General features: G+C 32.1%; 1 protein-coding gene across 1 annotated transcript in view; it reads right to left on the minus strand.

Moving 5' to 3' along the window:
- HELRODRAFT_176757 (hypothetical protein) overlaps positions 1-4,461 on the minus strand; it is a gene marked incomplete at both ends in the record, with an annotated part of 9,939 nt that extends 5,478 nt beyond the window's left edge. The window contains 3 exons of the mRNA XM_009024104.1: positions 1,989-2,068; positions 3,071-3,234; positions 4,439-4,461. Coding sequence (XP_009022352.1) covers positions 1,989-2,068; positions 3,071-3,234; positions 4,439-4,461 — 267 coding nt within the window. The remainder of the gene's footprint in view (positions 1-1,988; positions 2,069-3,070; positions 3,235-4,438) is intronic.
- Between the last annotated feature and the right edge of the window lie 10,411 nt (positions 4,462-14,872).

The raw sequence follows: 14,872 nt of genomic DNA on the forward strand, positions 1-14,872 counted from the left end.
CCGCAAGTATAACACAACTGGCAACTGATCATTACAGAAAGATATTTATCAGGGTAACAACGTACGTGCGATGTGGTTGGCTCGGTTATTTTACACTTTTTAAAAACGCCAGCATCATTTTCTTCATCGTCATTGTCATCCTTCTTATATATTTCATGATATAAATGATGTATGTGTAGGTGATAGACTTTCATTTCAAACCCCAATCCATCTCTTCAAAACGTAAAAATTTTTTGCGTTATTTTTTTCACCTTCTGTCTGTAGTTTAACTGCGTATGTATGGATAGAAAAAGAATTTATATATTTTCAATCTCACCGGTAAGAAAAAATCCTGAAAAATACAAACCTGATAAAAACCAAAAAAATACACAGTCACAACAGGAGAAACTTCAAGACAGATTCCACAAAACTTAAAAACTCCCAAACCTACTTAAATAATTAACACCAATATTATTGCATTAAATTTTTCAATGGTCTCTCTCTCTCTCTCTCTCTCTTTATTTCACTTTCTCTTTTTTTCCATTTTTGTCTTTTTTAAATTCTGCATCACACTCGTACGCAGGTACACGCACGCACGCACACACGCACAAACACATACATACACACACACACATATATACACGCACATATATACAAATCCACGCATATACGCACACAGAGACAAACACATACAAACAAACAAACAGACACAGACATACAGACAGGATAAATTTTATTTATTTATCCGTTTATTTATTCAAATGAGAAAAATTTATTTATTAAATTTAGCAATTAGTGAATTTTATTTTATTTATTTATTTCGTTTGAAAAAATATTTAAAAAAAAACCTACATTCTGAACATTTTTTAATTTTGATTTCATCAGTCAAACTTTATAACACGCACACACGCACACAAACACACTCATACACAAGCGCACACATATACACACACACACACAATTCTAATTAAGAGCAGAAGAATTGTATAGGCCATCCTTTATAATTATTTTTAATTAAATAATTCTCTTCTCAACATTCATAAATTACATAAATGACAAAAAGTAGCATTGAAACGCTCGCAAGATAGTTCCATATTATGTTGTCTTAGACATTTTTTACCCAACGTGTTACAGCTAAAACGGTAAAAATATGACGGGTCTCTTATCACATTCATCATCATAACTGATGATAATCTCGCGTGTGTATGTGTGTGTGTTTGTGTGTTGTTTAGTTGCATATCTGCATAATACATACATATGTAAGTTGTTTAGGTTTTTTTATCTTTACTCTTAAATCAAAATTAAAAAATGTTCAGAATGTAGGTTTTTTTTTAAAATATTTTCTCAACTTTTGTAACGTTTTAAAAACAATTATTAGCACGGATGAGAACCACAGACATAAGCACACACACACACACGCACATAAACATACAAGCACACGTACACATACACATACAACCATACATACACATAGACGTATGAACCCACATACATACAAATAACAAAAAACACACATACATTCTTCGAAGCATCAGACATAATATTGCTAACCAGATAGTAGAGAAACATTTCAATTCAAACACAACCAAAGCGCACGACAACACGTCATCGTCGTCGTCGTCATCATCAATTTCTTCACCATAAGTTATGTTACTTTTATAACGATATTAAATCAATGAAATGACTTTCAAATTGTTATAAGGCGTGTTGCAATGCATGGCTATTTGTACCAGCCATCCCAGCCTAACCTAACCTAACTATTCTACGTAATGTAGTCAATAATAAATAAATAAAATTATGAAATAAAATACACGCACGCACACACATCTGCACATGCACACACGCACAGACAGTTACACACATATAAAAACCTATACCCAGACATTAGTTTTTTTTAATTGTGACATACAAACACACACATAAAAACAAACATACAAGCACACTTCTTAAGAGGTGATCGTACAATATTGAACGTACTCACAGAAATACGGGCGTGTAGGTTGTTTAACCTCTGACCTTTGAATGATTGGGATGAACAGCGGCCAATAACTTCCATAGCATTTTTCATATTTATCATTTGCCTCGTCATCTTCGTTGTCATCATCACATTTTACTATCATCATCATCATCATCGTTCTCATTTGCACACACACACACACACACATATATATATATATATATATATATATATATATTGATAAATTGTTGATAATATATATATATATATATATATATATATATATATATATATGAATTAATGTATGAAGATATATTAAAAAAGATAAATATATTTAAAAATATGTATGTAAATAGATAGATAGATAGATATATCGAAAGCTGAAAACACAAACTTTAAATTGATTAATGCCAACAATTCGGCAGAACTCCTACAATACAACACATAGACATATATATGTGTGTATTGTATACACACTGACCGAGTATTCTCCCACGCTATCACATCAATAAGAAAGTTGTTATGCACGTGTTCTTTGTTCTCACCCACATCAACACACACACAAACAAACAAACAAACAAACACACACTACTACACACACCACACACAAATATACGTATATATATATATATATATATATATACGTATATTTATATATATATATATATATCAAGTAGATAGATATGCAATTAAAACAAATCAAAATATACAAATAAATAAATTGAATTATAGTTTGTATACGAGGGCTGTTTGCATGTGTGTGTGCGTGTGTGTGCGTCTGTATGTGTGTGTGCGTGTGTTCGCGTGTGTGTGTCATAGTAATACTTTACATGATTTTCCCCATTATAACTTCGTTCAGTATGATTATAATAATTCAGTGTTATCATTTGCTTAACAGCAAAGTTTGTGCCGTACATGTATTATTAGATGTCATCATATTATCATTCTCATGTTACAAATAATAAAAACATCATCATCGTCTTATTCTTCATCTACATCGACATCACCATCGCATCATTATCGTCAGACCATCATTAACGTCATCATCATCATTTTCATCATCATCTGCATCATCTGATCAACATTAATGTCATCGTCATCGTCATCATTAAGAATGACATAAATGTAACTGACCTTTATTCAAGCGTGGCCGCTTGGGCGTCCTTGTGACGTCACTTCCGGCTCCATCTTTTTCTTCCTCATCGCCATCATCTTTGCCGACATTATCATCATCTTTTTCCTCGCCAATAAAATTTTTAATACTGCTCAACATGTTGCGACTGCCAATGTTGTTGATGCTGTTGTTGTTGTTGTTAAAAGAATGATAAGGATGATAATGTTGTTGAGCTTGAGGATGATGATAATGATCATCATCGTCATCGTCGTCATCGTCACGTTTCATGTTACTGCTCTTCCAGTTTGCGCGTGAACCTAGTGTTACGTAAAATTTTTATCATTGTCATCATCATCGTCTTCAGACTTTATATCATTATTATCATCACATCATATACATGCATGCATACATACATACATACGTACATACATACATAAATACATGCAAACATAGAAACAAACAAAAATACAGACATACGTACATCAGACCGCCTGAAATCATTAGAATGTAATCAAACAAGATGTGCCATGAATGAACATTTCATAAATTTTCCATCAGTCATTCATGCATTCATCCGTTAATTCGTTCATTCATTCTTTCTTTCCTTCTTTCTTTCGTACATAAGTTTTTGTTTACATTTGATTTTTTGTTTTCTGTCATTCACTTATTAATCGTGAATCAATCTTTCTATCAGCCGTTCCTTCAAGTATTGATTATAGTTGGTATTTTTTTGTCTGTTCATTCAATCATTCGTTCGTTTGTTCACTCACGTATTCGTTCATTCATTTTTTCGTTCGTTCATTCATTCATCTTTCTATTATTTCATTTGATTATTCAGTTTATTTTTCGTTTTTTGTTCATTCACTCGTCCAACCGCGTTTGTATAATTATTTACAACATTTTTGTTTGCCTTTGAATAAATTAATCGGCACTATATAATTATTCTGTTTGCATTATTCTTCTTGTTTGGGCCTTTGTTGCTGTTGATGGTGATGATGATGCCTGATGATGATGTCTGATGATGATGTCTAGTGATGATGTCTGGTGATGATGACGATGGTTGTGTTTGGTGATGATGACTTTATTTGTGATATGATGATGATGACGATTGTGATGCTGATGACGCTGATGATAACGATGATGACAATGATGATGATAATGATGATGATGATAATGATGATGATGATGATGGCTATATTTGTGATATGATGATGAGAATGATGATGATAATAATGATAACAAAGATACATTACCATAAATTGGTCTTCAAACCAATAAACTCAAAACTATGCACACATACAAACACATACACGTAAACACATACACACACATATGTATACACACATACATACACACACACGCGCGCGTGCAAACAAACATAAACGGACATGCATGATATATAGAAGTGCATGTATTTAACAATAGAAGGTCCATAATAATTTATTGACCTTTTCCATTGTTTGAATGAGGTGTATGTTTTTGTGTTTCTGTTTGTGTGTGTGAGTATGTGTTCGTCTGTTTATGTATGCATGTGTGTGCGTGTGTGTTTGTTTGTATGTATGTATGTATGTGTGCTGTCTGCTTGCGTATGAGGGTTTGAATATGGACATTTCCAGAGATAATTTAAATTGCAGAAACTGTCCTACATGTGTATTTATTTTTATATTTTATTTTGTTTGTTTTTATTTTACTCAAAAAATATATCGTTGTTTTTTTAAAAAAATTCTCATTTTAAAAGTTTGCAAATGAATTAAATGAAGTGTTAGAAATAAGAAATATAAAAGCAGTGAGTGAGATATCGACGTAGCTTTAATTCATTCCAATCGTAACAATAGAAGCCAGGTTGAAGATGACGTGCTCGCGTTGTTGTTCGTGGCGTTGGCGTGTGTGGCATGTGTGGTGTGTGTCGTTTTTTTTCGAGTGTTTGTGGTAGTGTTGTTATGCTTGTTGTTGATTTTTTATCTTTTTTTTTATTTCTCTATAAATAAATAACAATCATAATTTCTCTGTGTGAGCAAATACTTTGTATAGTGTGAAAGATTTTCTTCAAAATGTTATTATATCAATGCTCGTAGTGTTGCGTCTGCAGGCAGATTTAAGCTCGTGTAAACAAAAAAAACATATTCACAAGAATACAGAAAGAGAGAAAAAGAGAAGAAGGAAGAGAGAGAGAAAGAAAGAGAGAGAGGAGAGAGAGAAGCATACAGAAAAAGAGAGAGAAAGAGAGACAGGGGAAAAAAGAGAAAGAGAAAGAGTCCATTTTTGACATGGGACACGTCCAAGGGACATCCCATAAATTGAAGACCGTCTCATCAAAAGATCATTACCATCGCCCGACAACACACCAGCCAACGTACATAATGCTGCCTTATTCAATGCAAACGGATTATAAGTGTCGCACGTGCGTGTGTGCGTGTGTTTGTCTACACGCGCGTGTGCGTGTTTGTTGGCTTGTTGTTTATTAATACTATTTAAATAAATACATTCTTTCTCCTTAATAAATTAACTAAAATGAATGAGGGTAGATATGTGATCACACGCACAAACAAACACACACACGCACGCTGTATTTTTAATAAGACGCGATGCACGAGATTGAATTAGGAGCACGCCCGTGCAAACTGCAGCGATTGATTGTTTGCTATATCTGGTTAGCTGGTCAAAAAGAGAGAGAGAGAAAGAGAGAGAGAGAAAGAGAGAGAAAGAGAAAGAAAGAGAGAGAGGGAAAGAGAAGGAAAGTGAGAAAGAGAAAAAGAAAGTTAAAGTGAGAAAATTGAAAGAAGGATATATAACAAATTATTTAACAACTTACACAGCTTATGAACAACAGACAAATGTCAAAAAGAAAGAAATAATGAATGAAAGAGAGAGGGAGAGAGAAAGAGAGAAGAGGGAGTGTGCAGGGTCTTTACTAATTTGCGGATGATTAGTGTGCCGTTTGAGCCGACATTCATCATCAATTTCTGATTTGCTTGACATCAACTGTGAACTTTAATGTCTTTTTACCGAGGTAAGTGGCGTACGCGTGCATCTGTGCGGAATTGTATGCGCGCGTGTGTGTTGTGCACGTGTGTGCGTGTTTGTATGTTCGTGTTTGTATGTGTATATATAGTGTGTATATGTGCGTATGCGTGTGTATGCAAATGTGTAGAAATCTTGAAATCTTTTAGGCATGTTCATTTAATTGTTTTTTAATTCTAAAATGTCTGTCCCAAAAAATTCTTTAAAATTGAAATTAGCGGTAGCAATGAAAGAACCTACAGCCAATCACAACAATATCCAGAAAGTCAGCCTCACACAACAACAACGACGCAAAAATAGAGACTTGCAGCAACAACAACAACAACAACATCACCAACATCACCAACAACAACAGCACTAACAACGACAGCAATAGCAGCGACAACATTAGCAGCAACAACAACAGCATCGACGACAACCCATACTTTGCATTGCACATGAGCGTAACATATGGTTAATTGTTGTCATGACCATGTTTATGTTTCCGTACTCCATACTGCTGCTGTTATTATTATTGTTATTATTATTATTAATGTTATTATAATTATTGTTGTTGTTATTATTATTGTTATTAATGTTATTACTGTTGTTGCTGACACTTATGTTATTTTTTTATTTGTTATACAGATCATGTAATTGAAATAACATGTTCAACAACATTTTCTTTCCATTCTTTGTTTCATTATGTATAATGTGCAAATGTTTGAGTGTGTGTGTGTATGCGCTCTAATTTCTACGATTGTTAGTATGCATATGTGTATGTCCGCCTGTATGTGTGCGTTTGTATGCACCTGGTGCGTACCCACCGCATGTATGTGTGTATTTATGTATTTTTTTTCCAAAATTTTATTGACATCAAAGGCAATCAAAAAGTTATAATAAAAACTTGTTCTGGTTACCTTAACTGAGGTGCAAGATGTTCAATAATCGTCAAATTAAGCAATAAAGCAAAATGTTATATTTAACAATGTTTACACATTTATGTATGTATGTACAAGTATGTATGTTTTTATGTATGTATGCATGTATGTATGTATGTACACGTGTCTGTACAACAAACGTATGTTTACACATTGACCTTTGACTGCTACGGATCACGTGATGTTATTATCTTCTGTGACGTCAGCGCATACGTCATCATCTACGTCATAACTACCGCCGTATTGTTTGTCGTCATTAGGTCGTTAACCCCAGAAAATGATGATCATGGTGATGATGGTACGATGATGATTGCCATAATTGCGTGCAATGACTTCTACAATGTTCTTTTGTTCATCTGATTGTTTGTTCATGATACTTTCAACAAGTGCCGGATTACTGACTGAGTATAAACTTTTTTCAGGAACGAGTGGTTATTCAATATTTACGTTCCACATGTATGAGTTTGTATGTTCTTTGTATCTTTGTGTGTTTGTATGTTCTTTGTATGTTTGTATGTTTGCATGTAGTTAGAAACAGATTCCTTTGATGATTTTTATTATCTTTCATACAAAGTTGTACATAGAAGAAGAAAAAACAAATATTCTTCTTTTGATCAACAAACCGAACCCTTCATGTTTTTAAATTATAATTGCGACACAACATGGTCAGAATATTGAAGAGATGTTTGAAAACATCTGAATGTGTGCGTGCGTGTGTGCGTGCGTGTGTGAATAATGTTTGTGTGAAGTTCGTGTATGTTTGCTGCTGTGTGTTCATTTGTCATTGTGTACAATTTGTATCAGTGAGTGTATGCGAGTTTTGTTTAATAAGTTAAACACTTGTATGTTATCAACGTGTTGTTTGTTGTTTGTGTATCAATTTCAGCATAAACACAGATGTTACAACAGTAACAATGTTGGTTGGTTTGTACGTCAGTGATTCATTAAGGGTTTTTTAATAACGCTTTTTGATGTTGTTGTTGTTGTTGGTGGTGGTGTTGTTGTTGATGTTGATACTGCTGCTACTACTACTGCTTCTACTAATACTGCTTCTACTATTACTACTACTACCACTACTACTACTACCACTACTACTAATAATTTTTATAACATTAATTACAACAAAAAAAAACAACAACGACATTAAAAATATCAAAACACTAACATAATGATATACAAAATGACTTCAACGTCACAGTAACAAAAGTTGGAAAAATTAAAAATTATACTAGCATCAATTTTCCCATAACATCAACAACAAACATATCACAAAATTAATATCACGGTAAATAGTTATAATATAATATATTTAATAAATTAATAAACAAATAAAAACATCACATTATTAAGTTATCAGAACGGTTTGTGAACAATGGAGCAAACATGATCCTGTCATAAGGACAACAATAAACACGAAATCGTAAAAATTGTCCTCAGGTTCATAACTGCTGACGTGTACGTGTGTGTATGTGTGTGTGTATGTGTATTTATGTGTGTGTTTTGTTTATATATTTGTCTTGGCGTGTGTGTGTAATTTATCGTTTTTGAAACATCCACATTTGCACACAAACAATCGTGCAGACACATACACACAACATTCACATATAGACTCACACGCGCACACACAAAATTTGCAATCACATACTAACAAACAAACACACACATACATACAAACATACATACATACATACAAACAAACAAACAAACAAACAAACATACATACACCTATAAAATCGATCGTATCACATTGATTAAGGTACTGTAATCATAAAAGTTGTCGCCTATCGTTATAAATTATTATTATTATTACTATTATTATAAATTATTATTATTTTTATAAATTATTAATATGGCAGTAATAATAAATTTATTATAGTTCCTTGTTATGTAAAATCTATGGTCAAATTCTAAGAAATGAAATACATTAATAGCAGTAATAGTAGTTTGCAATAACAATATTAATAATAACTATTATTATTATTATTATTATTATAATTATTATTATTATTATCATTATTATTTCAAATAAAGATATGAATAAGGCCTATTTAAAATAATAATAAATGTTATAATAAAATAACATCGACATCATGTAGAGCGAGAAAGACATACACAATAAACAAACGGATTACGTGCTAACTAAACTACAAAGGGCAGTGAGGATAATAAAATACGGACCAAAACATATTTATTCATAATTAATTTAATTATAATATAATAATATAGTATATAATAATAATAAAAATGCTATAATTTGTAGTTTAGTGTATCCATCTAGTAACTGTTCGAGACGAACTGTGTTCAACAGCAAAAAGAATCTTTATTTTTCACACGATGAAACATGAAAGAGGGTTTTTGGTTCTTCACACAGAAATTTTTATTAAACTAGCACGAATGTTAAACGTTAATTGTTGAAAAATAATAATGAGTAATATGAATAAATGAATAATTAAAAAACAGTATGTGCAGCAGTCGATGTGGCTACTGTCGTTACGTCAGTAGCGGCAAATGAAACAGTTTTATTTTCTTGATTAAAAATGATCGTGCTGGCGATGCCAACGCAGTAGTTATCACTATTGTAATCACTATATCATAAATTCTTTGAAAAATGATGCCGCTTTTGTTCTACTTATTATTATTATTATTATTATCATCATCATCATCATCATCATCAAAAACATCATCATGATCTTCGGCGTCATAATCACCGATATAACATCGGATTTTTTTAAATTAACGAAATATGAATTTAATTCCATTTCAAAATCATCAAACAAAAGTTGTCATGATCATTATTATCAGCACTTCCATCACCATCAACATCATCATTATCATTATGATTATCATCATCATCACCATAAGCTCCACAATCATCATCATCATCAGGACCAGCATCAAGTATATAATGATCGAATGACCAGTTACAGAGTGCAGATGATAACAAGAGTGACCACCACCAACTTAATGACGATCAGTCGATGTTGTTGTGTCATTGTGTGCGTGCGCGTGTGTGTACGTGATCATGGTTTTATTGCATATGTGTGGTTTTTGCTATTGTTTTTGTGTGTGTTCTTATTTAGTTGAGTTAGTACCATAGAGTTGTTTTATCCATGCAGTTTAGTACTATACTATAGTAAGTATAGTTTCACTTTATACTGTGTATTATGTAAAGAAATTTTGTATGTTAAGCTTGTTTGTTTGAATGAATGAATGAATGAATATATATGAATGTACATTTTACTTAAATATATATATACTTAAATATATATATACACACATACATACACATACATACACATACACACATACACAAACACATATGTATATAATATATGAATGCAATGTTTCAATATGACAGATGGATACTAATGATTGAGTTGTTTCATGTAGGTGTGTTATTATGCTTTAATGCTTTTCCACGTAAGTGTCCGTGTGTGTGTCTGTGCGTGCGCGTGTGTGTATGTGTTTATATATATATATATATATATATATTATAGTTATAGTTTATATATATATTATTGTTTGTATGTGTTTGTGTCTTGATCTGTGTTCGAAGCATTGTTTCTGGGGTTTTTTTTGCATATGAATGTTATTATCGCATCATCATCACGTCATCATCACCCTCATCATCATTGTAGTTTTAATTATGTTGTTATATCATCAGGTTGCAATCACCATCATTATTCTGTCACTCAGCCTTATCAAGTTAGCTATCATTCCCAAGTGATTAAGCCGGCTACTGATTTGTTCAATGGCTGGTTGGTTTAGCTAAGTTAATATTTGGTAATGACACTTCAGAATTAATATCATCCTCACCGTCATCATCATCATCATCATCATCATCACCCTCTCCATCATCATTTTCATTTGTATTATCTTCTTTATCATCTTCACCATCAGCGTTTTTAAAAATACTTTAATCATCACCATCATCAATCTTGGTATAAATATCGCGGTCATCATCATCATCATCGTCGTCGTCATCATCATCTTCATCATTGCCATCATCGTCGTCGTTATCATCATCATCAGACATCACGTGGAGACATTTTTAGCATTTCCAATGGGAAAGTCATAAATTCTGATCAATCCATAGTACGTAATAAATTATATATTTATTTGTACACATGTGTATGCATGTGTTTGTGTTTTGCTTCGTGTGCGTGTGTCTCCGTATCTGTGTGTGTGTTCGTGCGTTCCATTGAGTTGTTCTTAACAGAAACCATTGTTAACTTATAAAAATTACTTTGTCTCTACACAAAATAAATATTTAATGCCAAAAATACAATTATATATATTATAAAATCTCAGACAGACATATTATAAACTCAAACACGCAGACACACATACACATATAAATACGCATTCATTAGGTTTAAAATGTTATTACATATATATACAGAAGAAAATTATTTTAAGAATAGAACGAAATAGAAATAGAAATAAATAAAATGATTAGAAATTCTAATTTAAAATGAAATGAAATGATTAAAGTGTTTCATATTACAGGCTTTATCCTGCTATCACTACTAAACTCGTACAACGACCTTTCATTCTCTTATTATTATTATTACTATTTTTTACTTTCATTCATATTGCTATTAATTTTATTATTTAAAAAGAAATAGGCTGAGAGCTATTACGTTTAATAACATTTATTCTATTATTATTATTATTATTATTATTATTATTATTATTATTATTATTATTATTATTATTATTACAGAGGTTACGCGGATCCAGAATTTCGGGATGATGACGACTGGTCTTTTTTCCGCTAATTCCTGCAATCCCCATTTATTCCCGAATCCGTGGAGGAATGATTTTCAAACTTTCTCAAGTCAATGACCTCTTTTTGGCTAACTTGCGTTTGCTTTATTACTTACTCTGCTTTACATGGGATTTTCCGACTTTTCCTCCTTCATGAACTGGTCGTGGGAGCAATCCAACATCCCCTTGGATCCGCCTTTTTTTTAAATAGCCGATCCATTTAATTCCATAATAGTTTAAACTTATGTGCGTTAAATACTTCGAATCATGATTATCTTAATTACATTTATAAAAGACTATAATATTATTATTTTTATTATTTATAAACGTAATTATTTTTATTTACATCATTTATTTTGTTATTGTAGCTGGTAGTAGTGTTACGTCGAAATCCATCTGAGCCCCTTATCGCTAGTTGACGAGAAACATATAACATGGCTTTTCATAACGAGCAGATTTGATTAATTGCCTGCTGCTATTTTTGCTCTTTCTTTCCTTCTTTCCTTCATTCAATCGTTCTCTTATTTGTTCTTTCATTCTTTCTTTTATTCTTTCTCATTTTTTTGATTATTTTATTTATGCCCATAACATCAATTCATAACAATTTAACCTCTATTCGCCTTACTCTGGGTTTTATCTTCTTTTACAAATTTTTCTATTAAAAATCTTTCTCGCTTTTTCATTCCGCTCTCTCTTTCTCTCTCTTTTTTTTCTTTCTCCCTCTCTTTCTCTCCAGCTCTATCTATCACCTAGTCTTTTTCTTTAGCACTTTCTTATTTTCTTATATTTTCTTTGTTTCATACTCTGTCCTTCTCTGTGTCTTTGTATGTATTAATATGTCTCTCTCTTTTTTCTTTCATTCCTCTTTTTCTTCCCTTCCTCTCTCTTTTTCTCTTTCTTTCTTTCTCTCTCCCTCTCTCTCTCTCTTTCTCTCTCTCACACACACAAATACACTTTTAATATTACTATATACTATTTTTTTACTAGCTTTATATACTAGTTTTTCTAATTGTTTCAATTCTTCCCTTTAAAACTTCAGTTCCACTAATTTATTTCATTTTCTTCCGTTACTTTTTTCCTCTAGACCCGTTGATTTGTTCAAAGCCTTCGTCACTCGTGGCTCATAAGTTTTTTTTTACAGTTTGTACAAGGAAACAATTTAGGTGTGTGTGAACGTGTGTGTGTGTGTTCGTTTGTGTTTCTGTCTGTGTGTGTGTGTCTAATTCTAACCGATTAAGGATTGGTTGATTGATCAGTTGATGCTGATTGGCTGGCTGATTGGCTGTGCGTTATACGGATACAACTACAACTACAACAACTACTACTGCTACTACTACTGCCGCTACTACTACTACTACTACTACTTTTGCTGCTACAACTACTACTAATAGTTTGTTACAACTACTATTACTATAACTAATAAAAGTTTTTCAAAATTTTTAATAATAACATTCAATTGAGAATATTCCTTCATAGGTTTACAATCAGATAATAGTGAATAAAAATAAAACATTGTGTATTCCATCGAACGATTTATCTTATCTCTACATATTTCATCCAATGCATATATGGATATTTTTATACAATATTTACACATGTATGTATTCATATGTATCTAAATATTTATAAACGTACATAATGATATACTTATAATGATACTGATTGCATAAATGTGTTTGTATCTTTGTATCTTTGTTTGTTTGTTTGTATGTTCACATCATGATTCGTTAATTTGCGACTATGTATATTTACATGCAGTTTTCTTACAATGTTTATTGATATTAATAATTAATAATAAAATAACGATTATTAAATTTTGCTTATTATTTTTATCATTTAACATTTTATTATTTTTCAGTTTATTATTCTCGTTGGTGTTGTTATTATTTTAATTTGATGATTCCTTGACTCCAATGTAGATGATCTGAAGTCATGTGTAACAACTTATTGAAGTGTTCAAGAAGAGAATTTGTGTTTGTGTATATTTGTGTGTGTGTCTATGTTTGTGTATGTGCCTTTTTTTTATATGTATGTGTATGTTTGTTTATATGCCTCTCTATATGTCTGTGTATTTATTCTTTTATATATGTCCATAAGTATATGTCTGTGTATGTGTGTATATGGGTAGGTGTTTTAAGTTTGCTTATGTGTGTCTGTGTTTGTGCGAGTGTTTGTGTTTATGTAATGTGTGTTCAAAGTGTATGTGCTTTAACAAACGTGTGAAAGCTTATGTACGTGTTTATGAGTATGTGCGCCATTGTTTATACTATTCATATGCACGTGAAATTGTAAATTCTTGTTGAAAATCATTGGTTATGTACGTGAAATGCCCTGTGTATGTGTGAAAAATGTGTTTGTTTCATTGTTCATGTGAAATGACCAAATGTGTTTATATACGGGTATGTTGTGTGTGTGTGTGTATGTAGTTGTGGTAGGTGTGAAAATGTGAGTCTGTATGAAAGTGTGTAAGAGTGTGTGTGATTCTGAGTGTGTGCGTGCACGTATGAGTATGTGTGTGTGTGTGTGTGTGTGTGTGTGTGTGTGTGTGTGTGTGTGTGTGTGTGTGTGTGTGCGTGCCCACCCACTTGTATAAACATCTTTACAGTTAACGATCGTCATTATGGGAGATAAGAAATAAAATATGTATCCAAATTTCGCAATACTCATAAGAGATGAGATGATGAAGATGATAACGAAGATGAAGATGATAACGAAGATGAAGATGATAACGAAGACGATCATGATAATGATGAAGATGATTAAGATGATGATGATGATGATTAATTATAATGTAAACAGGCGAGTAACACGTCCACATCAAATGAAACTCTATAAAGCTTTATATAAATACCGATGATGGTGACGATGACGATGCTACTACTACTACTGCTACTACAACTACTGCTGCTGCTACTACTATTACTGCTACTACAACTACTGCTGCTGCTGCTACTACTACTGCTACTACAACTACTATTTCTGTTGCTACTACTACTACTATCACTACTACTCTATTACTACAGCCGCCACTACTACTACATTCAACAAGAGTAGTGATAGAAACTTCTTGACAGTGGCCAGATTTTGGAGTTTCCTTCACAGGAAGCATGC

Source organism: Helobdella robusta (genome assembly GCF_000326865.2).
Source record: "Helobdella robusta unplaced genomic scaffold HELROscaffold_39, whole genome shotgun sequence".
Lineage (NCBI taxonomy): Eukaryota > Metazoa > Annelida > Clitellata > Rhynchobdellida > Glossiphoniidae > Helobdella > Helobdella robusta.